Below are 26,701 nucleotides of genomic sequence, written 5' to 3'. Positions count from 1 at the left end.
GGAAAAGGTTAATGCGACGAACACGTTTCCTCGATGCGGAAAATAAATCGCTAATTACCCGGAGGGTGTCTTCTTTTAGTTCAATTAATTTATAGACTTACATAATTGTCGGCTGCCGAGGTAGGATCGTATATTTCTCCAGACAAGCGGAATGATCCCCCGATTTTACATCAAACATACTTTATTGGCACGCGATATTAATAATCCTTATTTATTATCCCGTATTAATGTTAACTAAATGTTACAAAGTCTTACTAATCCGTCTTGATCGTCTTGGAATGACTTACAGCTAGTTTTGATTAAATGGCTTTGATCAGCAATACTATACTATATCGTTCCGTAAGTTAAAGAGCTATTTTAATATAGAGAAAAAAAACAATTTAAACAGCTAGAATTTAAATGCAGCTAGAATTAATTAATAAATTCCACACAAATCTAACTCTAAAATAAACCAATTTTATCTTCGACTACTTATTATCTCTGTTTATTTCTAACTATCGAAATATCATCAAAGAACTTTAGGAATAATAATTAAAGATTTACAAGAGAAAATTAATAAGAAGTAATCCACATCAGATATTTATTTACGTACATATATATATATATAATATTTCAAGATACACAATATATGTGATTTTCGCTATAATCGATTCAAATATATTTCGCAAACTGAAAAAGGGTGACTATATTAGGGTCCGCCGCGCCGGAATCTGCATCCCACAGGCGCGCGTGCTCTCTCCTTCATCAGGAGTTACTTTTGCGCGGGAAGAGAGTAATTCACTCGCAAGATCGGGAGATCGCCGGCTCGACCTGCGTAGATTGCGGCGCGGATTGCGCCGTGGATTGCGCCGTGGATTGCGCGGCATGCGCCGTTAGTATGCAGCCGCATTTAAGAGGACGACGTTGCACGCGGAGGAGGAGGCACGCGCGCCGGGGTCACGCGAATGTGGACCTCGAAGACGGTGATGGAGGAGAAGAAGTAGATAGTGGAGGAAAGTTCCTCGCGGGCCCCGGCGGCGGCGGCGGGATTAATTTTCCTCGCGTTGTTATGTTAATAGATACGTCGACACGCGGAAGTATTGCTGGGGTATACGAAAGGTTGCGCTGAACAAACGAGAAGTGTCCTGCGGCCTTTTAATGCGCTTGTCAGCGACGTTACTGCGCTTGAACTGCCATCGATTTTACAATGTTACGCGCTCGCGAAGAAAGTTGCCACGGATCAAATATACGGGGTGTCCCGAACCTACCTAATCCTTCGAGTGACGAGGAACTCCTAGATTCCAAGACTATCATCTATTCAATCATTTCTTTCATGTATATTAATTTTTTCTATGGAGTAGATTCAGTAGATAAATAGATAGAAGAATGTTTTTAATTAATTGTAGATAAATTTTTATATAATTTTAATCTAAGATATATTCGACATGTAAACAAATAAATTCTACACGTTATAAAGTTTTGATAAATAATGAAGATACAAGTTTATAAAAGAATTCTTGGTAGAAACCGGATTTAATAGATTCCAATGTCTGTACAGCAACATGCTATATACAGACATTGGAATGATATAGACATGGGATATAGTTCCACGAGATATGTGCCGGAACTCTTCGTGAATGCGATCACTGGAGCGTAATGCAAAAGACTTAATTGTGTGGACTTAGAGCAATAGACAGTTGGAATACGCGGAATTGAAGTTTGGCGACTGAAAGAAATACCGTGGTATGCGAATACACGAATAAAACGTGAAAGCTGACAAGCTTATTTCTAATGACGTGATATAACAATGTTAGCTCTATCATTTATCTAGATCTGGAGTTTGAAAACTTTATATACAGATATAAGATGTACATATATATTATATATATTTATTATATATATATGTATAAAATTCTGTCTCTGATATATTAACGTCGACTTCTGCTTCTGCTTTTACTACTTTTACGAGAATAAGAGCAAAGAATTTAATTCTTTCGTCTAAGTATACTAATCACCAATTAAACTGATACTTTGTGAGTCGCTTTAAGTTAATCTACAATTGCGTAATTTGAATGACGATGCATTCGACGAGGAATTGTTTGGGAAATTCGTATATATCAGCAAAGGATCGTAATGATAGAATCAGCGAGGTGTTGAGAATGATCAAAGTTGCATCACCGGTTATCGCCTTTGAGTCTTATTTGCAAACTCGATCAAGCCGAGTCAACTTTTATAATCACGGTGTCTTGTCGTGTCATATACGTATAAGAGTACGCGCGCAAACGAAAGTAGCGGAAATTTTATTTATGTCTCTCACCATTACGAGCTGACCTACAACTCTAGGAAACTCGAGTGTCCCCGCAGTCGTGTAAAAATCTCTCCAGCTATTGCTATTAATACACTTGCAGCTAAAATTTGCATTTTCCAGATAAAATTCTGAAGTAATGTCAACTTTAGAAGCTTAGTGAAGAGAAATTTACACTACAGAAAATTTCATGTAATTATTGGCACTACATTGCTTACATAATTTTATTACTTTATAAGCAACAAAAGTAAATGCAAGTAATTAAAATCTTCTCATGTTTCTCATTTTTATTGTATACGTCATAAATAAGTCAAACAGTCAAATACAAGCGCTTATCATTGTATTTTTTTTACTGATTAATATTTTAGTAATAAAATTAATAAATTTATTTTCGTCGTACAGTAATGTGATACCTCGTTAAAATCGATTCTGAACATCAGAGTGAAAGAGAAGCGATTGCTTAAAATTCACTATCCAGCCGGTCTTCCTACTACATAATGACTATGAAGAAAAACATCTACAGCCCGCGGGCGTTTTGAAGAATATATCGATCTCGATTGTAGACATTAATCAACAACACACCGTGGTGCAATAATCAAAAGTATCGGACGAGTGACTCAAACGAGGTTACGTCACAAGTGTTGACTCCGTGACTGGTCAGAAGATGTTAGGAAGGAACTTAAAAGTCGATCGCGTCGGGTCACTTCCTAATCACGGCATCTGATCTTATTGTGACATATAAATCGTTCCATAGGCAAAGGCATTATGAGCTCTGGAGTAGATAATTGGTAGGAATTCGAATAGAAAGATTTACGCATAAATATTGACGTGATCAATTCACAGAAATCAGAAAATTAATAGCTGCTCAGATATGGAATTAGATATAGAGACTTGAGGGTTAATTAATTGCGAGATAATTTAACACGATCTGTCATGGAGTGTCACCGATCTGTAAGAAATTCTTCTAAAAATTGATGAAATTACAGTCGATAAATTATTCATCGAGAAAGATATATGATTAATATACTCGTATAAGTGTCTTCTCAAAGCTAGAGTTTGTTCTCTAAAGTACTCTTGACATTATTTAATATATCTTCTTGCGGCTTCATAACTGCACAGAACTGCACCTTCATTTATAAGAATTTTTTCCTCCGGAACGATATCCTGCAGCTTCCGCATATATGACACTTCTTCCTGAAACACTGTGTATAGATGTATACACCGCGGAGAAAGTGATGGAACCTCGGACGAGATACTGATCGCTATCTTGGCATTATCATCACCGACCGATCTTCCCAGGATCGTGCGCGCGCGCGCGCGCGCGGGGGAGGCTCTCGTGGGAAGAGAGGAGTGCGATCTACGAGACGAGATCGCGATTCGTTTCAGCGATACTGGATCTTGATCGCGAGAATAGAGTCCGATCAAGTCGCGAAGATATTTCGTGCTTTTTGTTCGACGGTGAAGGATATCGGGCGAAAGTAAGAATGTTGTTCTATTCTCGTCTAGTTTGTCTTTCTCTTTTTCTCTCCCTTCTCACTTTCCATGAGACATTATTTATTAACGATCGATTATGGCTTTATACTTACAGAAAGCTAACATCTTATATTCTTTAATAACGATCAGTTAATATTATCGATACTTTATTTAATTAAAATAATGAGTATTGGACTCTCGAAATATAAAATAAGATCAGGAATGGCTATAGGAGTCAGACCCAGTTGTCAGTGCGTAAAAAAACTTAAGCGATTTCATCAATCGAATATATATTCAAAAGTTTCGGCTCAGGATTGAGCCATCTTCAGTGAAATATATAAAAAAGTTAATAGTTACTCCCATTCTCCTTGTTGGATCGGTGAGTTTCGAGATTGAAAGATCCCAAAAGTTTTTTTATGCACTGACAACTGCGTCTGACTCCTATAGCCATTCCTGATCTTATCTTTATTTAATTTTTATATAAATGCATACTTATATTAAGTAACTTGTATTAATGAATCGAGGAGATATTGTATAGAAGGATTTAGTAGTAAAAAGCATTTAAGACGATGACGTAGCAAAATTAGATATAAATAATTCTAATATTGATACAGATTTATTCAATCGAATTGACCTCTTATATAAGTGGCGGATTTATCTACTATTACGTATCATAAATCCGATTCACATAAGCTCATTGAAGAAATTATTGTATCTGCCAATCCATACCTGCCCATAAGATAAAACCTGTAATATTTATAAAGGCACTTAAAGTAAGTTTCATATCCCGGCAAATTCATCACGGTGTCTATTACAAACAGAGATAATCGCACCCTATATGTGTTCGCGAAAATGTGTGTTTCGACGCAAATCAGGCTTTAAATAATCTTACAAATAAATTTCCCCGGGGGAGAACAACACGTTGTAACCACGCACATTGTAATCGATCAAGATTTATGGCAACCCGATCGTTGATCGCCCATTACATTCGCGATACACTGTCTCGTTTCCGACTTTTGCTCCATACGTAATCCAGAATGTGAAACTGCGCGCGCGTACGGGTGAAATTTATATCTCGAAAACTCGCTCTATAAAGGCGGGCGCCGCACCGCTGTATTTGCCGAGGATCGATTAGGGGCGATTACACGATCAAGGAAATCGTCTAATAAAACGCCGCGGAATATTTCAACCTATCGCCACGCTCACTCGCGTAATTGATGGACGCACTTACCGCAGATAATGTAAGACTCGCGCAACATTCGTAACGCCCCGTGGCGGTAATAGTAAAATTAATCTCTCGCTAAGTCTATATCTATTGAGAGAAAAATCGGGAATCAATTTACAAATTATTTCTATATACAAAAGAAGCATTTTCCAAAGATCGTAAATAACCCAGCCAATTTTGAAGCCTGGTCTGTTGATCATGAGCAGAGTAATTGAAAATAGTTTTTATGTTTATACTCCTATATTTTAAATTAGTTAATTAACTTTTTGCTTAATAACACAATAATTTTTATGTAAAAAGCTTCCAGTTATAAGATAAAAAGTGAGAAACCTTAGCAATAATCGCGTAGTAGGTCAAGTTTCTCCCTTCTCCCTATTAATTATTTTGTTCGAAAATCGCGTACGGTGTCAAATGACCTCAATTAATGCAGAATGCATCCGTGCAGAATGCAACTGGGACAGCAGTGATGCTAAAATTGCATATTTACGCATCACAAATGAAGAAAAAGTATGTCCATGATTGAGGACACTGGCAGCAGGAAGGGTTAATTAGGAGGTCAAATTAGTTCTCCCGCAATTTTATTCCGCCTTCGGCTAACGCCTCACGATTTGCGCGTCATGCGATATGAATATGCACGCTGCAATGCGAATGTCTCGTATTGTATTGATAAACGCATTAGGAGTTTATTAACGACATTTCAAAAATTAAAAAAGTCTGTCACGTGTTACTCGCTATCTATTAAATTTACGTAAGCGCACGTCATTATTAGAATAAAGACAATTATTTTTTATAACATGTGAAAAAGAATATCAATATTTCTTATAGATTATAATTTTAGAGAAGTGAAATCGACCTAAAAATTTCGCTACTTTGTCTCATAGTATTTTGTCAACAGCAATAGTTTGTAGTATGTAAAAGGTGTGACCGTCTTATGTCGAGATCAGTTTATGTACACGAAATACCGTCGTAAAAGCCGTCGTAGTAGCTGTAGGAAGATCGCTGCCCGAGCTCGTCTCTTACACGTGTCTTTTTGTACTCCCACGCCCGTCGTTTTTAGATAAGGACAGGCAATATTCGACCCGCGACCGGGACCATTCTCGTTTAACGACGTCATGCTCGTCATTGACAGTTCGGTTTGAGGACCCATTGCGCGGTCAGGGACAAGTACGGATTTCACTTATCTCGTAAATTCTGAATGTTTTCGAAATATACGCATATCACTATCGGCATAATCGTCGTGCGACCGATATGGTACATTTATGATGCAATCGATACCGCATCCACACAAAAATATCATTCGTAATACTAGTTGCGCCATTAGCTACATCGTTTATAACAAGATACATCGTTTTATTTTTCAAATTATATTCTTTTCATTGCGACTGCTCCAAGGTATTAGTGATTGTCAACTAATGAAGGTAGTAACGTCGCTGAAGTAGCAACCCACGCTCGTTCCACAATAATCTATCGTTCACTAAAGCAGATCGGAGTACAACACCGGCTTAAATGTCCCAACTGCGAAATTGCACAACCGGTAACGTGTAGGGGAAAAAAGAAGGAAAAGAATTCGAAAGGCGATTGCGAATGGGAAAGAAAACAGTTATGTGGGCGGTCCGCTTCGTCGTGTCCGCGCGACTCTTAATAATCGCCTCGATTTGTCAGTACGTCGATTCTAATTAGAACGGCCTCCTCTTAAGACATACATTGTGCTGCTTTCTTTTTCTTTTCGGACGTAAAGGGACTTGACTTGGTCAACAGCTCATCTCCGCGATAGTTTTCAGCGTGTCGCGACCAAATTAAAAAATTCCGCAGACAAAATGCACCGTTGTCATTGCCGAAGGCGCGTATTGAGTTATTCGATCCAGAAGCGCGTCGACATTTTTACGCTCGCAGCTGCGAGCTGCAGTAAATTATCAGTGGCGAATTTCAGTTAACGATTGATGTTAGGTAGTCGGGGCGAAATGGCGTTGCAATAAACCTGGCGTAAACTCAAACTAAAATATTGCAGTTCGTTAACAAACGAAAAAGAATACGTTCTTAATGCTGTTATGTATGTATAAGTAATACATGAAATATTCTCTCTCTAATATATGATGTGTAATATATTTTAAAATATTTTGTGATTATATTCAATAACAGAGAAAAAGAGAGAGAGTGTTATTTATGTGCGATATGTTGAAAAATGGTATCGAAGAATAATGAGAGATCGTGCGAAGCGTCAGGAACTCTCACTCCGAAAGAGCATAATTTCTCAAAGAAATTACCCGCGGTTTCAACATTCTAATTCAAAACGTTCAACAACGCGAGAGAGACGGCACGGCGGACTCCTCCGAACAAGGTTCGCCGCTCATATATCTTGAGGCGCTTCACTCTTCTCGACAATCTCTGGAACACACCCTAGAGCACCAATTAGCCTAACGAAAGAGTGTAATGCCGCGCGCGTCGGAGCACCCAGATCTCACGTAGTCGCGTGAACATAAACGCGTCGCGCGCGTGAAAGGAAGAAGCGAAAATAAGCGCTGCTGTGGCTCAGCGGCTGTGGGCGATCCCCCGGCAAGTTGAAGCGACGATTCTTCTAACAAACACACACGCGTGCACACGCGCGTGCACACACGTGCGCGGCAGGTGAATTCCGGGGAATTGCGGCGCTTTGAAGGCGCAGCTTTTACGGCGGGCGTCCCGGCGTCGAGCCGCGCCGGCGTCCCGGCAATCAATACGCGAGAGAGACGACGTCCCGCAGAGCTCTCAGCTGTTCCATTCCACGGCGACGATGGCCACGCCGGCCGTGCTTTTCCGTCCCCCGGACAGTTTATTCTCGTGATTCTTGGACGTGTGATTCCGCAAACGTTTACGGTAATTGAAAGCCCCGCAGGAACGCACGCTTCGACGAAATCGCCCCGTCGCGCCGCTTCACGAGAACAACTTGTCACGCCCTTTATGCAGCGATCGCACTCTCACTTGCATCCCGGTCCGTTGCAGTCCGCCAGTCTTATTACATTGAGGCGAAAAGGCAATTAAGTTTGGTGATTGTAAAATAGAATCTACGAAGTTGGGAAATTTGCCACGATTTTTCAATCTTTCGTAATTTTGAATTTAACGTTACTATAATAATCACGTAATAAAAAATGCAGATTCTAAATTACGCCCAGAAAATTGAACTTTTGAAACGTTTCTGTCGGATTTATATCAAAAAGCCGTATAAGCCTCGATTTTCAAGAAATAAATCTTACATATCTTGATTTATAAATATCTCGATAATTTGAGAGAAAAAAAGTAAAGATCCCAGATATATTATTTTTACGTAATATGCACAAATATAGATATTCTCAAAGTAGTCTTGAACTTTCGGGATTTCCGCGAGTTATTTCTACGATTGTCGCGTGTGTTTAACGGAATTCGTGACTTCCGGTCGATACGCCCGACATCAGCGTAGTGCTTCGGGGTAATTGACGACGTTTAGAAGCACTTGAAATGCACTTTATTGGAGTAACCTACATGTGTGCCGCGATAGAGAAGTTCATGCAAGATGTCGACGTTTCAGGATCCCCGAAGGATTTCTGCTGAGATTACTGGGACGTGCACCCCCAAATTTTCTTTGAGCTCCCTTCCGTATAGAGCTTGATTATTGACGTATCGATTTGGCGTGCTACGGTTCTTTCGTCTAAATTTAGGTGACCTGTGCACGACTGCGGAAGAAATCATCCATCCGGAATTATCTTATTATTGCCAGCACGGTTGTCAGGCTCCGAAATAATATAATAAAAGAAGTTCGATAGAATGTTATGCATTAATAATTAACAAGTAGAGGTTTAAGAATAAATGAATATATCAAGTAGTATAGAATTAATTCTAATAAAAGTACTGCTGTGAAATAAATGATTAAGGTATATATTATCTGGTAAAAAATATTAAAGTATCAGAAAAATAAGAAAATAAATCTAGCATTTACGGAAATCGTGGCTTTAAACGTTCCTAATAACTTTCATACTGATATTTCGACTGAATCACGTATCAAAATCCTTACGGCTCCCTCGAGGTTACTTCACCCTTTCCAGCGGTCGCGCTCTCTAGTTTGTTAGCCAATGTTAACTGATCGGCTCAATGATCAGCCGTTCGTTCTATTTGTATCCTCGATTCACGCATATCAGACGTCCCAGCCTAGAAATAATTATGCTCACCTACGTTACGCGGCCACGTATGATTACTGACCGGCCCCGATCCCGATATTAAATTTCTATAAGCCCATTTCTTCGCCCCTCTCTGTTTTCTTTTCTCTCTCTCTCTCTCTCTCTCTGTCGGTTTAATTCGCTCTCGACAAACAATGATTAGCTAAGCGTTAGACCGCAGGCAGACCTTGCGCGACTCCGGCAGCCCTCTCTCTCTCTCTCTCTCTCTCAACAGCATCTCAGGCTAATTGTACGTAATAACTGAGACGGAGACTCGAGGAGAGCTCAACGCCTTTTATGGTAGTCCTATGCGAAGGAGCGAGCGGATTCCTCTCTCATTCTGCCGGACAAATAGTAACTCTTTCTCTCAGATCGTAAATAAATCGCACGACGATCGAAGGCCGATCGTATAGCCGAGGAGAATTCGGAGCGACCAAAAAACTGATGTAAAAAAACACTCGACATGGTATCTGATGAATTTGCTGTATTTACTCAATGGTTCACTATCAGTTATTTTTAGCGAAGCAAAACTTGATTGACAAGTTACTGACTGTTATATAGACTCTTCGTTTCATCAGTGCCTTCATTATGAACGATTATAAAGTAACGTTATGTGTGTAATTGTCGATATTATTATACTTCACCTCTATTTTTGAATATAAACGATTGTTCAAATATTATATGTGTGAGTAACGTGTGTGCAAATATAGAATACGTGGTAACTTTGGACGACTCGAAGAGGGCTGCAACTGAATCATACCTTCCCGAAATACACGTCATTCTCAATGTAACGACAAAAATGTTTCATACGTACTTAGAAATTAGCTCCACAATCCAAAGAATATGAGATAAGAATTGCGTGATGACCGCGTGACCACAATAAGCCTCCTAATTATATTACAAAATAATTTAATAATAGAAACATTATGATGGAAAATAAAAATTTTAATTTTTAAATACTAAAAGAGTATTAATAATTCCTAATACAGAGGTAACAAAATGGTAAATTTTGGCATTATTAAGGAGCGTACAAAATGTAGATTAATAACTGAATAATTATGCAAAGCTCAAAAATAAAGCGTTTGATAAAGAATTCATATATTTTTTAGCCACAAAAACTTTTATATAAATCAACGATAAAGATAAAAATATTTCGGTGTAAATCTGAAAATGCTGAAAATGTTGAATCTAAATTGAAAGCGAAAGTTTTCAACAGAAGTGAAAATATGGAACAGAAAAAGAGGGCAAAAACTGACGGAAATCCAACGGTTTCCAAATAAAAAGAAACGATACGTTCAAGATTTCATAGAAGTGCGCTTATCGCCGGAAATGAGTCACGACGTCACATATCGAACTGAAACTGAAATGGACGGCGAATCAATATTTTCCTTCGATAACCTTCGAAACGCTGATAAGATCTGATAATTAGCACGCATACAAAATGCTAATTGTGATACGAGTTGCAAAAGGCAAGGTCGAGGAGGTCGAAAAAGACGGGAAAATAACTAAAAGAAGGTACATCGTGAATATCACCTAAGAAAAGGACTCCCTCTTTTGAGGTAACTTCGTCGACTTTGCTCTTGAACTTGATACGAAATGGGCTAACGGCGATCAATACGAGCTTTCGGCGCTTGCGAGGCGAAGCTCGGTCTGGTACGGGTGGCGGTAACTTCCCTGAACATTCGCAATAGAATCTACCGTGGGTTTCATGAAATATTTACCTTAGTAATATTTTTTTCGCTGAATATCATCCATTTACGATGAAGCTGTCTCATACGCATAGAGAAATATTTTAGCTGGTTTATTTTTTTTTTTTTTTTTAATTTATTTAAATCTGATTGCAGAAAGTAACAAAACTAAATCTTTGTAGAAAACAATAAATGTGTTCTAAATATATTATTTACAATAAAAATTCAATAAATATATATCAAATTTCATATTAATAAAGAGTTTTAAGTAAAGAGGTAAGATTAAAGAATGGAAAAATATTTAGATAAAAGTAAAGAATTTCAAATATATTTTCTAGCTAACTGTGCAATACGTAAAAGGTGCATCGCGCGGTGATTAAAGACGCGCGCTGAAATCGCATCAGGCTCGTTAAAGTGACGCGAATAGAAAATCCACGGTGCGCGAACTCGCGGCGCGGCGCGGCTAACTGTTCCGCAAGATAAAAAAATATGACTGCATATAAATTAAAGAAAAAAATTCTCTCGTCTTCTCGCGCGCCGCGAATCCGCCTTCCGTGATAAGTGAACGTACTGGCGGCAACGACAACGCGCAGTTTCGCATTGCGCCAACCGCCCGTCGAGGGTACAAAACACACACGCGTATATACCGCGTGGTGGTATAGAATTGCACAGTTTACCTCGGCTATCGATTAGATTCAGCCTTGTTAAACGCGCTAATCTTATCGCTGCTCGCAAAAGACCGCGGAACTCATCGCCGCCGAGTCATTGTGAATCATGGAAATCACCTGCGAGCGTGCGAACCGAAGTTCCGCAAATACATTGTTAGGATTTTCCAGATTTATATCTGGAGAACGCCATAAAATGTAACACGACTTTGATAAGTACTAGCGAAACCCAGATAAACGAAAAACGCTGATGTAAAAGTAAAAGCAAAACTACAACTGTAAATAAAAATTTTATATAACCTTTTCACGGATAAAGAAGCGAAGTTTACGGATTGATGATTATAAATTTTATGCACTTGGCTATAATTATTCATCATAATTATTTCACAAATATAAGTAAAATAAAAGATCACGTGAGTTTTGCGTGAAAAATAAAAACTATCGATTTTTCGTTAAACAAAAAAATTATTAAGAATCTATAATAACGTAAAAAATAATATTACATTTTGCTGCAATATTAACACTACTTAATCAATAATTATTAACCGACGACAGAGATAGGAGTTATTCGACGGATAATTATTTATCGTTAAACTTGATGTAAGAGCTCTCGTACAAATATCTCGTTTACTACAAACTCCCGCTGTAGAATGTTATCATAGCGATTTGCGATTATCGCATCTCGTATGCGATTAGGCGAGTCGCGGCCGCGGAGTTGTTTATATCAAACGCGGCTAACAAAGTCGTAACGCTCACGATAAGATAATACGCGTGACAAGAGCGAGTCTAATCGATGGACAGCGTAAAACACGCTCTTACTCCACGGCTCCACTCGTTTTCTTCTCTCTCCTTGAATCATCGCCGCGCCGCCGCTGCACCGCCGCGAGGAAAGGCTTTAATGCGAAAGCGAACGCTCCGGAGAATGCACCTTCGCGTCGTTGTGTCTTGCGGCGCAAAGAGAGATTAGATTAATTATCAATAAAGCGGCGAGTTGCCGCTTTGAACACTCCGACACTTGACACGAGACGACGTAATCGTCCTTTCGATTCAATCGCGATTCAACATGTTCTCAGCTCAGGGCCGACTCTAATGAGCAAGATCCGTGACATGGTGTAAAAATGTTAATTCTTTACATTTTTACAATCCAAAAAAAGACGATTAAAAGAAATTAAAATTAAAATCAATATTGTTCAAGCTACTTCACGCTGAATTGTTTCAAATCGTGAATCTTTCTCTCTTTATCTCCCTACATCTTATATTTATATATAATTAAGAATTAAGAACTCAGTCCATGTAAAAATCAGGAAGGAATTTTATTGTGACCCAAAATTAATTTACTTGGCGACAATGGAGAACCCACGTTCTGGCATATTTCGTTACTTTCGCAGCTAGGACGCGGTAAATATTTCTGCTAATTACGGAGCCCGACAAAGCCGGCTTCAGCTCGCCTCTCAGCTCGCCTCTACTTTATTGGAATCGGAGGGCAACGCTTTCACAGTGTATTACTACTTGAAGCCGACGCGCGCGGCGTCGCTCGGCCTCCCCGCGGCGCAAAGTGAAATTTATCCGGCGATATCGGCGACCGATCGCGAAAATCGACGCACAATACGCTCGAAAGGCGGCCGTAATGACGCTCCCACGAGATTTACGGCGGTAACACGCGCGCGTTCGGCCCTACTATGCAACCGCTAACGCTTACAGCGCTTACTCTATCTACTAGGGATGTTAATGCTGTTACGATACTATCCAAGTATCGATGTCGCCTCAACTTCCCGCTTGGTATCTTGCTACATATAATTATTTTATCGTTCGTATCACCAGAGATTGTGCGATGCGTATTATCATGTCATACTGTTCTAATAACATCATGCAACTATTTTCTCGAAGCATATTACTTACTTGTGATGCTTTTAAGAATTATTACCACTTTATATTGTGTTTATATTTCGTTGAAAAATAATTTTTAATTCACACTCTGTCACTATTAGTTTCTCACTGCTAAAAACACTTTCTGAGGATCTTTCTTAAAAATATTAATTTCTACATTAATAACGTGATGTCGTTACTTAAAAATGCCTCTGTCTCTTGTATTAACTGTAAAGTCTGCGGTTTAATAGAGTTATTCCAATAAGGAAGTAGTGAAAGAAATATTGGAATTCTTGTATTTGATTTCAATATTGAGGCGACATCGATTCATTCCCTGCATCATTTTCACCCTGCCGTGTGGCGTATCTTTCACTTCATGCACTTAAGTACAACGATACGACAGCCCTCTCTTCCTGTTCCCGTAAAAAGGAAAGATTTATTACAACGAGCAGATTTATCGTAACATTCTACGATTACGTCGAAATTTTCTTTCGAAAGATAAAGCGATCGTAAACCTTCCACAAGGTACATACGCCACGAGCGTTTGGTGCCACGACATCGCGGGAAAGCGTCCTGGAATTCCTGTATGCGGCAAAGCCGCGACGTTATCGCCCGGCCGCGGCGCTGTAAGCCCTGGGGAAGGAATTATTCCGCTTCGTGAAATGCCGCGATTTAGCCTCGCAAACACGTATGCCGGTCGCGTGTATCGCCGCCGGTAATCGCCGCCGTTAGACACACTCGCGAGTCGGCTAATCCGACATTTTTAGTCGATACAAGCCGGTCTCTCGGTCGAGCAAAATTATTATCATTATTATATACTGCACTGCCCTTTAATTGTAAAAATAACATGAAGCTACATTAATAGACAATCATACAATAATCAAACATAATTTATTGAGTGATTTGCTCGGTAATAATTTACCAGACAAATTACAAGTAATAATCGACGTAAGTAGCACAATAACTTTAAATGTTACATTTAATATTTTCAAGTATTTCTCTCGTTTCTTTTATTTCGAGCCTTGTAGATGCTGTGCGGTGCAGTAAATAATAGAAATTATTGCCAAAGATAAAGATCGCAGTTCTCCCTAAAATTCGTCCGCGGAAGGAAGGACGAAGGGGAGAGGCCCTCTCTTTAGTTATGTCATTGTTTGGTGATATCGTGATGTCTACGACGGAAGTGTAAAGAAGATACGGAACAGCCGGTCGACAAGCCCGTGAAATATAGAGAATATTATGTTTCCATCGTCGCGGAGAGGTATCGGCCGATGTGTCGCGTTCTCCGCCAGCGGCAGTGCAATTAACGTCGAAGAAATGGCGTTATCGCGACGCCGGGCCGTCAACGCGATTCGCGTGCACGACGAGACATTTAACGCGCCGTGCGCGCGCGTCATCGTTACCTGTTAATTTATAATAAGCAGCCAACTATAAAATCTCGAATAGGTCGCGCGCATACGGTGGGAGCGGTCGACGGCTTCGTCCTTTCTTTGCCAAGACGTGTACATGCGCGCGAAAAAAAGGAAAAAGAATCTAGAAAAGCAAGACGTGGACACTGCAATCTAAAATGGTTTAAAAAGTTGACTCATTTCCTTACTTAAGAACACAATAACTCTTTTTTCTACGTGATATTGTTGCCGCAATCAAAACACAAAATTAACGATAAAAAATAATTGGTATCAAGATCATTGTAATTTTGAAGTGTAAAATTTGTTTAAATACGACAGTCGCAGGATTACGCTAAATTGTAGAAACCATTGCATCCTTCTTGACTATCCTTTTTACGATATCACCGCAAAGTGTGGTATCGATCTTGCGGTACCCGATACCGAACGAGCGAAACTATCGACACTCCGTTAAATTTAAGCATCGCGATATCCCTTCTCTTATTTCCGATCGCGCGATATTCACGACTCGACGTTGGCGAGTTAGGACCGCCATAAATACATCCGGATGGGTTGCGGAGTTATTTTCATAGCCGCGGCACGTTACGGTCGTCGTTGGCAATGATACGCGACGAAACCCGCGATTCGAATACGTTCAAAGCCGTCGGGATTTAATCGGTGAGCCATCAGAATCGGCGCCATGAATCGTTGAGAAACTTCCAGGCTACCGAGAGATTCCGAGAAGCATCGCAAACACGATGATCGTTATTCCGGACTTCGAAGCGATGCTTTGAGAATAAAAGGGATCGAATTCAGAAAATTCATAGTATGAGAGAGAACTAATAGCGAATTCGATCGGACGCTCTAGCGCCCACTAGTGCGTCCAACCGAGTTCGCTATAAGTTAAGTAAAAAATTCTTGCTCTTTTATAAATGCTGAGTTTTTTCACCGCGTGTACCCTAACATCCGGCCATCAACGGAGGCGTAAAAACGTCACTCCTCGCGTCGAGATCTATATATTTATTCCAAGTATGTACCAAGATCATATTTTCACTCACCAACTCGTGGAGAGTCTTGAGATCGTTCGTGACGATCTGCGGCTGCGGCCCGTATATGAGGCAGGGTTCCTCCTCGTACTCGTCATCGCTCTCCTCGTTGCCGGCGCCGTTCGCCGCTTTGTTCTCGGCGGCGATCTCGCGGTCGATCTGCCTCTCCATCTGCACGAGCAACGGCGCGAGCATACCGAACTTGGCGCCGCGACGCGCCACCTCCAGCAGGCATAATATTACGTGTCGCTCATTCTTACGCATTATCAGATCCTCGGTCTCGAAGAGTAGGCACTCGATGATGCCGAGGCTGTTGCGGCACCAATCGATGAAGTTCGAGACGTTGTCGCGGGCGAAGAAGGTGCCGGCCTTGGCGTTGGGCAGGTAGGGCACGTCGCCCACCTGGCTCATCGGCAGCGCCAGGGAAGTTATCGAGCGTGTCATCGGCATCTTGCGGGCCTGACGCCGGACCACGTAGTCCGTCGCATATTTCCGCACGTTGTTCGCATGCTGGAAGCAGAAAAAAATCACTTTGCATCATCTGATGCGGGACAGAGATATGACAATTTCGTAGAGAGAATGATAGGAAGACGAATCGCGCGCACGCGTTTTTACTAATTTAATTGATCTAAGAGAACCTTGATTACTTTTCAATTCTTAAATTTCTTGAAGTAAATTACCCTCTTTCTTGCTCTCCCCTTAAAATTTTAATTTATTAAATCATAAGTATTTCTTCTAATATCATAATGGCATAATTTAGGGCGTCCTGGATTACGATTCATAATACTCACAATTTAAAGTGTGTCACGTATGCATCAATGTTTCACGACGCTTATAACAAATGTCGATATTTTATTTCTGTCGCCTGGAGTGTACGCGCGTAAAACACGATATTTCATTTCACGCTATTCAACACTTTCTCATACATACGTGTCGTCTCCTCTTACATCATGCGCACACATATACTTATACGTTATTCAGATGCGAGACTTGACACGGCATCAAAATCCTGGATTTACCGCGAGCATTGAAATGGCCAGATGGCATCTGATGACCGTCATCCCCCGAGAAAAAAGGCCTTAATGCAATATATCACGTTATTGATTTAGATGAGTGAGCAGCTAAAAAGAGATTCGGGATGCGCACGCCCTTGTATAATATGTCAAATATCAACGGGGAACGGCGATGATGGACAGCAAAGAAGTCTGATCGCAATATGAATTAAACAAAAGAGATATAAAATATTCATTTTTTTAACTTCTACAAGTAATTGATAAATTGCACTTTTAAAATATTACAAATTTTATAGCCATGAATCTTCCATTACTTTTTTAAAGCAGGAGTTAAATAATATCAAAATAAGAAAAAAAATATTAGTAACTGACTGTAACTGACTCTTCGCTTTGTTTTTCTTCGGAACGCTCTGCTTTTCTTGCCTCCAATTTGACTACAATCAGCACATATATCACTGACGATAGTGTTATTTCATCCCTTTAATCTCTTTCCGTTTGCTCAACGCTCGTTTTCCGCCGAACATCTGCTCAAACGACCGTGTCAGCTAACTGGGTGCTCGTTTTAATGACAGTTCGTTGAACTTCCTCCGCTGCTCAAACAGAGTTGACGCGAGATGACTTGCCGAGAGGTATTTGGGTTACGTTGGAAAAAGAAGCGACCACGCAGTACGACCTGGAACAGTCAGCCCCGCTAGAAAGTCCCCGACTTGTTTAAACAAAATCATATTTCGTCCGTGCAAACATCGCGCCTTGCGCGCAGGCAGCGTGCGTCCGCTCACGTGCGACGCATCGAGTTTCGATGTCACGTTCACGCGGCTAATCCCTTGTTACCAATAATTCTTATTCTTCAGTGATAGATTTATAAAATTATTACATAATTTGCAAAAAATGTTATTATCTCAATTATTAATAAATAATTAATCAATATAATTCTATCTTATATTTACGGAGTCTTTGTAGCGAGCCTTTTTAGTTTTCTACCTTCGATATCTATATTTCAATTTCTTTCAGTAGGAAGAGAAAGATTCTAAACATTTGGAGGCAAATTTTTATAGTCTGGTCTGTCAAACTTTATTTTTTGCCCAACGGCATTCAATTAATTGTGTTGTAAAGTTCTCAGATTGCTTAAATCCTCGGCTATTTTCACGCATCTTTAACGCGAGATCGAAATCAAGCCTTCTACGAAAAACCTCCGGTTAAAACAAGATCACGACGCGCATTTTACGCGGACAGGTTTTAGGGAACCCCGTGAAAACGTATTTCTCGTCTGCACGTGGACGCCATAAGGTTGCGGAGCTGTTTACGCGCGCGCTCCTCGACGCACACTCATAAAAATCACATCTAACGGCATCCGGTTGTTTCGTCGGCCTGTCTCGATACCTCCCGAGGGATAATATAGAGATTAGACGAGTCCGCCAACAGGCAGTTACGACTGAATACGAACGACGATAATGACAATTCAACAACCGGATCGTTTTGTCGAGGACTCTTAAATGATGGCGAGAATGTTCATCAGGGAAATGTACGATCAAACTCGGGAATGAAAGCAATACGAATGCATTTTTTTATACTTAAGATAAGCTGTGTGCGTATTTAGAAAGTAAAAGAGATAAAATAAGCCATCTTTTGAAAATTTTGATGATGAAAGAAACCACTCTCTAAAGCAAGAGGAGTCATTTCTCTCTTACATTAGTGTACCTGTCTTTAATCATTCGTATAGGCGAGCTGAAAAATTAACCAAAAGGATAGGCGATTCATAAAAAAAGTTGATTCCCGATAAAAGTCGTCCTCGAAGTATTTAATTACTATTTTGTTTCTTCTTCGTGTACTGGATACTGAAAAATGTCAGTAATATATTACGTTTATCTGCTCGACTGACATTATAGCAATACTTTTTTTCTTTTAACTGTACCATCCAATCGCAATCCGATCTCAAGCCTTTCGATACTGCGTTGAGCATCACTGGTGAGAGGAAGAGTCGCGCTTATAAAAGACGAGAAGTGGCGCATATGGTAATACGGTCGGCAGATGAAGCGACGGCAGGATGTCACATTACGTGGCCCCTGACCCCTCTCGGTATCGTCGTCGCCTACTACGGACCAATATGCCTAATGAAAATGGCTGCTGCACATTCTATGTTTGTAAATTGGAGCGGTTGTGCGAGGCGTTTCATTGCGCTCGAGGGGGAACGCATACGAGTTAAAGCGTAACGCTGCACGCGGTGTGGAAGGAAGAAGGAAACCAATGAGACGTAACCAACGAGAGCGCAAGTAACCATTACTCATAACCCCGTAACTTAATTTAGTCTCCGGCCGGGGCCAGGGCTTACGCGATAAACCGTTGCGGAAATTTATGGCTGTTCGCGGCGTGGCGAAATGAAGCGGCGAACGCGCTATCGAAAGCGCGACCACGCATAGCATGATCTAATCTAATTAAAATTATTATATCTATTGCGCTGTATAGACACCGTCGTGATAACGAAGCTGTTGATTATATTACGTGAGTAATTTACGTGTAGAATTGCACACTACAAAATTATTAAGGATTGCGAATCGATTAAGATTACGACTAATTATACTAACTTCAATATTAACCATTAATAATTCAAGATTAAAAAATAAATGCTGAAAAAAAGGAAAAAAATTTTTGATGTTAACGTTTACCAATTAAATGTATATTCAACACGCATAACTACCTATATACAGGGGAGAATTAACGGTTTTATAAATTCTAGCGAGCAATCACGTTACCGGAGAGGATTACGTGTTGTATACAATTGAAATTGACTCGCGCACAATTTAGATTCCTGAACAAAATTAATTACTTTACAGCCGGCCGTTCTTATAACTGTGACGAAATTCTTTGCGAAGAGATACCCCGCTAGGATTGTTCGCGATCCTGTCGTTCCTGCGCGCCGGAGGTTAATAAACCTCGACCGTTTGTACTCCTAACCAGTAAGACCTCGCCCGGCACAAAAGCGTCGTGAATCATCGTGTGTTCTACACGCGCGCTGTAAGATGCCTTCCAAAGCGTCGCACGCGCGAACAAGTATGTAAAATCGTGCGAACGTGCTTTCGCCAGTCTTTATGTGGCTGCCAACGACACGTCGCGAAGTATTGTACTCGCCAGGAAGTGATTCGCGTGTCGCCGTTAAGGTCAGAGAAATGATAGATCGACGATAAATGTTTTGCAGTGAATATTCACGATAAAAACGGTGTTAGTGAAAAAGGAGAGAAAAACGAATATATAAGTTAAATTCTTTTGCAAAAATAATCTTAATCGATTTATATTTGTGAACATCTTATTGTTAGTGGATGACAACGCGATGTAATAAAAATTATCGGCATTCGCAACAACGGCCTATCAAAAAAAAACTCCATTGGCATTACAAGACAAGGCATATCTCCCTTCTTGACTGATCGCCTGAATTACTTAATAGACACTTAATGTCGATTAACTGATGACCGATAGCGAGGGAGAAATATCTAATACCACTATCATCTCAATGAATTATCCCGTTATCATCCACGTGATAATTTATCTAGCAGTTATACCGAAGGCTACAAACGATCAGTTTCATTCTCAATTATTGCCTTAAGAAAAAATATAATATATAGATTCAATATATTTATATATCAATAGTACTAAAAATTCTAATTGTCTTTTATAAAATTTGGTATGTGATTCCGAAAAGTTGATTCCTGTACATAAATTATAACATTATGATATTATTTACGTATGTAGAAAATACCGCTATTATTTACATCGATTCACTTTTCTCTATTGGTACCTTCCGCCTCTTGAAAAGAAACGTTCCGCCGTCCCTGAAGCAAACCTATACTGAAAAGGTACAATGAACCTCTTTTAAGACCGCGAGCAGTTACGTCCACGGACGTCGACATTGGCATTAAAATGCGCCGGGACTATAAAGGCGATCTTCGAAGGTCCTAGACCGCCCGTCGCGTCTCCTCGCAACTGTCGGCGCGACGCGTCGTGGCGCCCGCTCGATTTTTCGCCGGCTATTTCCGTCCGGTGTTTTTACGACGCATCCCTTGCACCGCATTTCGGAAGCACGCGGGGGATACGGTGTATATTTAGGCACGAGGTTGAAAAAGACCACCCCCGTGCCACTCATCTCCAGTTTCGAGGGATTATGAAAAAAAGCATCCGGTCGCTGGATCCGTACTTCTAATCTCTGAGACAAAAGGAGTCGTCGGCGCGTCTCCGGCAGTTTTCGTTGCTTGTGCTCGAACGCATCTCGATGTGCATCCGTAAACCCTGTTCTTTCAATGTATGTGTGTGTGTGTGTGCGTTCCCGGAGAAATTAAAATATCTCCCATATTTCAGGGTTATTTGTGGGAAAGATGAAATGCCCCGTCATTAACTTTCCAATCTTCGCGGGGATTTATCGTATGATTCATTATTCGGTATATATAATTTAGGCATTTATTAACTTCTTTCATTATTTATATCATATTTTCAATTTTTACAGGTTTTATTTATCGTATCATTATATATTCGGTGTAATTTAGACGCACTTATTAACTTCTCTCGTTTATTTATACCATATTTTACATTTTATGGATTATTATTTATCGTATCATATTTTACATTTTTACAAGTATTATTTATCGTATATATATTTTTAATTATTATTTAAATCTGATATTGAGAGACGAGAATAATAATTTCGAGATTAAAGTACTCCTACTGTAAGCTTATGTAAGCTTGTGCGAATGGTCCTTCATACTACCGACGTTTCCGAGCATAAACAAGCTAGATAAAGGACTAGGAACTCTCAATAGAAATGCTAATAGAAGGCGGCCAGGAAACGCTCTTGACCTCGCCTGTGTGTAATGCGTTTCCTTGGTGTGAAATACGCAGAACAAACGCGCGCCAGTCAGCGACGCACTCCGTTTTACGACTGATCTTCCGAAAAGGATAATCAGTTTACAAGGACGCGAGCCTGCGGTTATTTAACACGTGCGTATCGTATCCTACATGATACATAGAAGATAATATGAGGTTCACCTTCGTGCCACAGACGTGTGAAAACACGATTCTAACTTACTTTATGCTCAGATGGATTGAAGTTTGCTGTCCTACTTCTCGCGCAATTAACAATTATATTCTAGATATGATCTCAGAAGTCTCGCACTTTCTCTAAAAAATAAACGTTGGACTATACTCGCGAGAAAAATGGCAATTGCTTCAATGTTGATTAAGTCTACAACTACAAACTAATGAACATTTTTTTCACGGGAGTTTATTTTGTGGAAATAGAAAGAAAGGCTTTAAGTTAATTTTTTAAAATTGATCCGATTCCACGCTTTTCTACATCTCGCAACGTCACAGAACGGCACCAATCACCATTCCATTTACGGCATAATTCTACGGCGGAATCGAGTCTCATCAGCTTTCCACTCGATTTCAATTAACTGCAAGAAATTTCAAGGTCGCCGACCTGAATTCAGCTTCCTCTTCCAATTCCTTTATGTATCTACGTTATGATTGCGCTGCACATATAGATTTTCCCCCCGCGATCCGGATTATTTCAAATCTGAATTTTTCATAATTTTATTTGTAGTTAAAACAATATGGAATAAAGTTCTTTTATAATAGATTTTTATAATGGATACCACTAGATAATCTCTTTGATCTCATTGTCAAATGGGCTACAAATATATTTTATTTATCTTCTGATATAAAGTTACGCTTGTACAATTAAAATGTTAAACTTTTATTAAAATCTTTCAATATTTACTACAGATTTAAAGGATTTAAATGATTTCTTATGAGATACAGAACTTATCTTCATAACAGCAAGGATCACTGTACATGATCGATTGCGCGGATGACATAAAATTGCCGATCGGATTTGCATTCATCATAGCGTGATCGATAACGCCAACTCATTGGAGGGAAATCGCCGATCCCGTTTGCATTTAACAGCACTGGCTCTTTAGATAACTGATAGATACGCCGATAAACTCGGTTAACGAGCGACTCGTCGCCGAGAGGTAACCCGCTCTGCCACGCGCGTCAGAAAAGTCGACAGACAATCGTCTTGTCGGGAAAGCCGAGCTCGTAACTCTTCCATTAATTGGCTCATTAATGCGTCCAGCTTCCTCGGATCCTCGGGATCGACCCCGATCGCGCGCGATCTCGACTTAACGCGTTTGACCATCGATCCGGTTAGACTATTAATTTATCCAAGTAATGGTCTATTAAATCTTGACACCGTCATTTCAAAATCGTGCCGCGTTCTTTACATTTATATTACCAAGAATATTGCAGTCGCAGCTCTTAATACAGAAAATTATATGATTATAGCATATAATTATTAATAAAAATACTTATGCATTAGTATTAATGTCGATTCACTATTGGTTCTAAAATTACACTATCTCAAATTATATATACAGATTGTATTATCTCAAATATTCCACTTATCACGTAAAAGCAACATTTTATTTTTTCTAAAATGTATGTGAATAAAATAAAATAATAATAAAATAATATTTTTATTTAGGGAACAAATTTTAGTACTCTTTAAATTATGAATAGTCTTGATGGTTACTATCTACTTTCACGATTAAACTGACTTGCTTAAACAGGCTTTAAGGTCTGCAAGGGACAAGCATCAGGGATGCGCCCGATATAGTGCCCGCCATAAATTCTAATTCCGAATGAGAGAGAAGAGCGAGCGAAAAAAAAGCAGATGGCGACAATTGCGGTTAATTAATCGCGCAGGCTGCGCATCGCCTGGAATTCCGCGACATAATCCGGAATCCGATAAGAAGAAGGCCTCTCTTCTTCTTCTTCTTCTTCTTTATATAAACATGGTTATATGGGATTATCATTGAAACGGCGTGAAACGGCATCGACTCGGTGTCCTTGTAAGAAAATCACGAGATAATCTTCAAGTTGCGCGCTATAAATGTACATTATTTAAAAGTAGCACGTAGAATATATTTACTCATTATTACTCTTTACATATTATTACTCTTAAGAATAAAAATCTCAAGATACAGCATTATAAAAGATAAATGCGTGAATAACTTCAACTCAAGAAGAAGACATGCAAGTCACAAATAGGTATAAGACCGAGTGATTGATTATTTTCATTGAATGTTCGTGACATAATTGATTAATATTTTTAGATCGATATTACGCATGGCGGTACAGCGCTCGGAGATAGTGCCAGACGATTTCTATATATGGTTCACCATCGGGGCGCCCGGTATTTGTCATTTCCGACAGGAAAGGCCGCGCGCCGTCGCTTCTGGCTCCTTTCGCTTTCGGGATATATCGCGCGATCGTGATTAATATGGATTGCCTGTCGACCTTTAACCGTATGACAAGTGCCATTCTCGAATTTGCTTTGAAAAACGCTCCTTGCGCAGCTACTTCATGTCGAAGGCCTCTCTCTTTCTGTACATCATAAAATTCACCGGACCGTCAGGTTTATTTTTGGACGGTGTTGCGCGAAAGATATCCTTTTAATTAATTGTAAAATAAATCATTATTATGTGAAATGAACCATTCATTATTGTCAAAAATCGCTGGAATATAAATTTTTTGACGGTAAATGTATCCATATTCTTTATGACAATTAATTTTTATTCAACAATTTTTCGGGAATCTATAGACGTCATATTAAAATTGTATCTCTATAATCATCATAAAAATATCATATTACTTTATAATTCTCCAAAGTCATTACTGTTTGTATAAAATTAGAAATAGTCGTTACGATGGCATAGACGAAAGCGTCAGTATAAAATATTAATTTTCAAGCAGAAAAGAATTAAGACAAAAGTTTTTAAAAAATTAATTTTTATTTTCTTAAATTAACATAAATTACGTCACAAAAGCAGTGTGTTATATAAATAATGCGTTATCATGCATTATAAAAAAAAATTGTTATTAAAAGATTATAGGTAGGAAACAAAAGGTTCGGGCAATTGAAATAGGTTTAAATGTCCCTCGAGTCTATCGCTGCGTGTCGTGTACTCTAAGCTGCAGCACGTATTGCATGCAGGCGCCTGCACGCCTCCCCCGCCGTAAACAAAGTACAATAAAAATCGCAGTCTGTAAAAGTTCACCGCGAACGATAGAAAAGGGAGGGAAAAGTAGAAGAGAGCCCCCAGAAGTGCCAGTATCGAGAGCACTAGGATTCCTTATCGTCCCTCGTCGCGCACCTTATTATACTCCCCGTCTCGCCACTCGTCACGGCTCGTAAAGTCGATATATGCAAAAGCACTGCTCCTTCCCCTGCATCGCGTGTTTCTGTTCGACTGCTGCAACCCAATCCTACCCCCCTGCCACAGGTAAGAAATTCCAGTACCTCACCGCCGAGATCCGCCGTAATCCTTAGGCCCGATTCAGGCTTGAAATGCCTCGCGCCTCATTCTACAGTTCGAACGTGCCTAATGCTAAATCTCGGGACTTACCGTTCGCTTTTCCATCATCACTTGATTGCGATGTTTCAATCAGATTTAAATTGCGTACCACATTTCGACATAATCGGCATCTTTTTAATTTCTTCTCCCTTTTTCTTGTTGTTCTTTATGACCTTTCGTTTCTTTCGAAATCCGATAACCGTGGATGTACGAATTAATGTTAATAGTCCGATCTAACGTTGATGTAAAAATTGCACTATTGCCTCATCGTAGCCTGTATCGGGCTTTAAGGCGCATATACTCGATGCACCGGTGACTTTCTCCGAGTTGGCACATAGGGAGCGCATTGCACGCACCGCGAACGAGCTGCCGCGGTTTTATCGTCCTCTGCCTACTCTAAATATTTCTCCGGCATAAATTTATAACGACGACGGTGGCGCGCCGCCGCTAATAACGAGCACGGTCCGGCCGATATCCCGGCATTTATACGAGCGTACGCGCTCCGCGCCGATCGGATACCCGTCGCGGATCCGGTGGGCATTATGGGCGTGCGCGACGGGGCCCGTGGCGATGAATGGAGCTCGTTTCGGTCGACTCGAGTGGCCGCGGTGGATCGTCGTCGGCAGATCAGTGAAAGTCGACTCGAGCCTCGATCCGGCACGCGGGCCGATCCACGCTGGATCGCGATTGATCGGGCGCGGTATCGTTCCAGGAACCATTAACGGATCGAGCCGTGATCTGGGATCGCGGGATATAAAATGACGGTAATAAAAGTGTAAGAATTCACGGCATTGGAAAGTCATCTATCGAGCAACAAATTTTAATTAGCGTATTAATAATGACGCATTGTGCTTACGACTCTTTTCCCTTTCTCGCGTTCCCAGCCATGAATCAAGCCGATAATATTCGCAGCCAGCGCTGTTCTATCGCTGCGGCACTTATCTCGGCTCGCGATTGCATACAAACGCGCAAATCTTAAACTCGTAATTTCCACGCGCTCGTGATCCGGCATAAGAGCGTCGCGATTGCCGGCCGCATTAATCGGGTAATTAAACCATTATTCATTGTGTCTTATATTTTTTCTTAAACGCTCCAATTTGCCGTGCCCTTAATGACTCGTTAAAATTGCTTTAATAATGCCCGAGCTAATAAGCTGACCGTGTACACCGTCGACAGCCGATCGGTCACGCTACGAATGACTACTCTATCCGTCGCTGCATGTCGAGTGGCATGGTCGTGTGGGAGATACAGGTTGTACGTATGTACTTTTTTTTTTATTTCAACACCGCGCGTCAATAAGAGCCAGTGATTTTAGCATACAGGTTTTACTCGTTGTCGCTTATTGACGAAAAAGTAACATGTACGCGCGTGCTGTCACATGCATAATTTCAACTTCGTTTAAGTAGACATCTATATTCGCCATTACGTATGTCGCGGAAAAACTCATTTTTACTATAAATATCAAAAAAGAGAAAGAGAATATATAAT

The 26,701-nt window shown here is 40.2% G+C and overlaps 1 protein-coding gene across 1 annotated transcript in view; it reads right to left on the bottom strand.

Moving 5' to 3' along the window:
* LOC139820424 (GAS2-like protein pickled eggs) overlaps positions 1-26,701 on the bottom strand; it is a 59,843-nt gene that overhangs the window by 19,887 nt on the left and 13,255 nt on the right. The window contains exon 3 of the mRNA XM_071790699.1: positions 15,808-16,305. Coding sequence (XP_071646800.1) covers positions 15,808-16,305 — 498 coding nt within the window. The remainder of the gene's footprint in view (positions 1-15,807; positions 16,306-26,701) is intronic.

This window comes from Temnothorax longispinosus, chromosome 1 (assembly GCF_030848805.1).
Source record: "Temnothorax longispinosus isolate EJ_2023e chromosome 1, Tlon_JGU_v1, whole genome shotgun sequence".
Lineage (NCBI taxonomy): Eukaryota > Metazoa > Arthropoda > Insecta > Hymenoptera > Formicidae > Temnothorax > Temnothorax longispinosus.
This window is presented reverse-complemented; position numbering and strand designations above follow the sequence as displayed.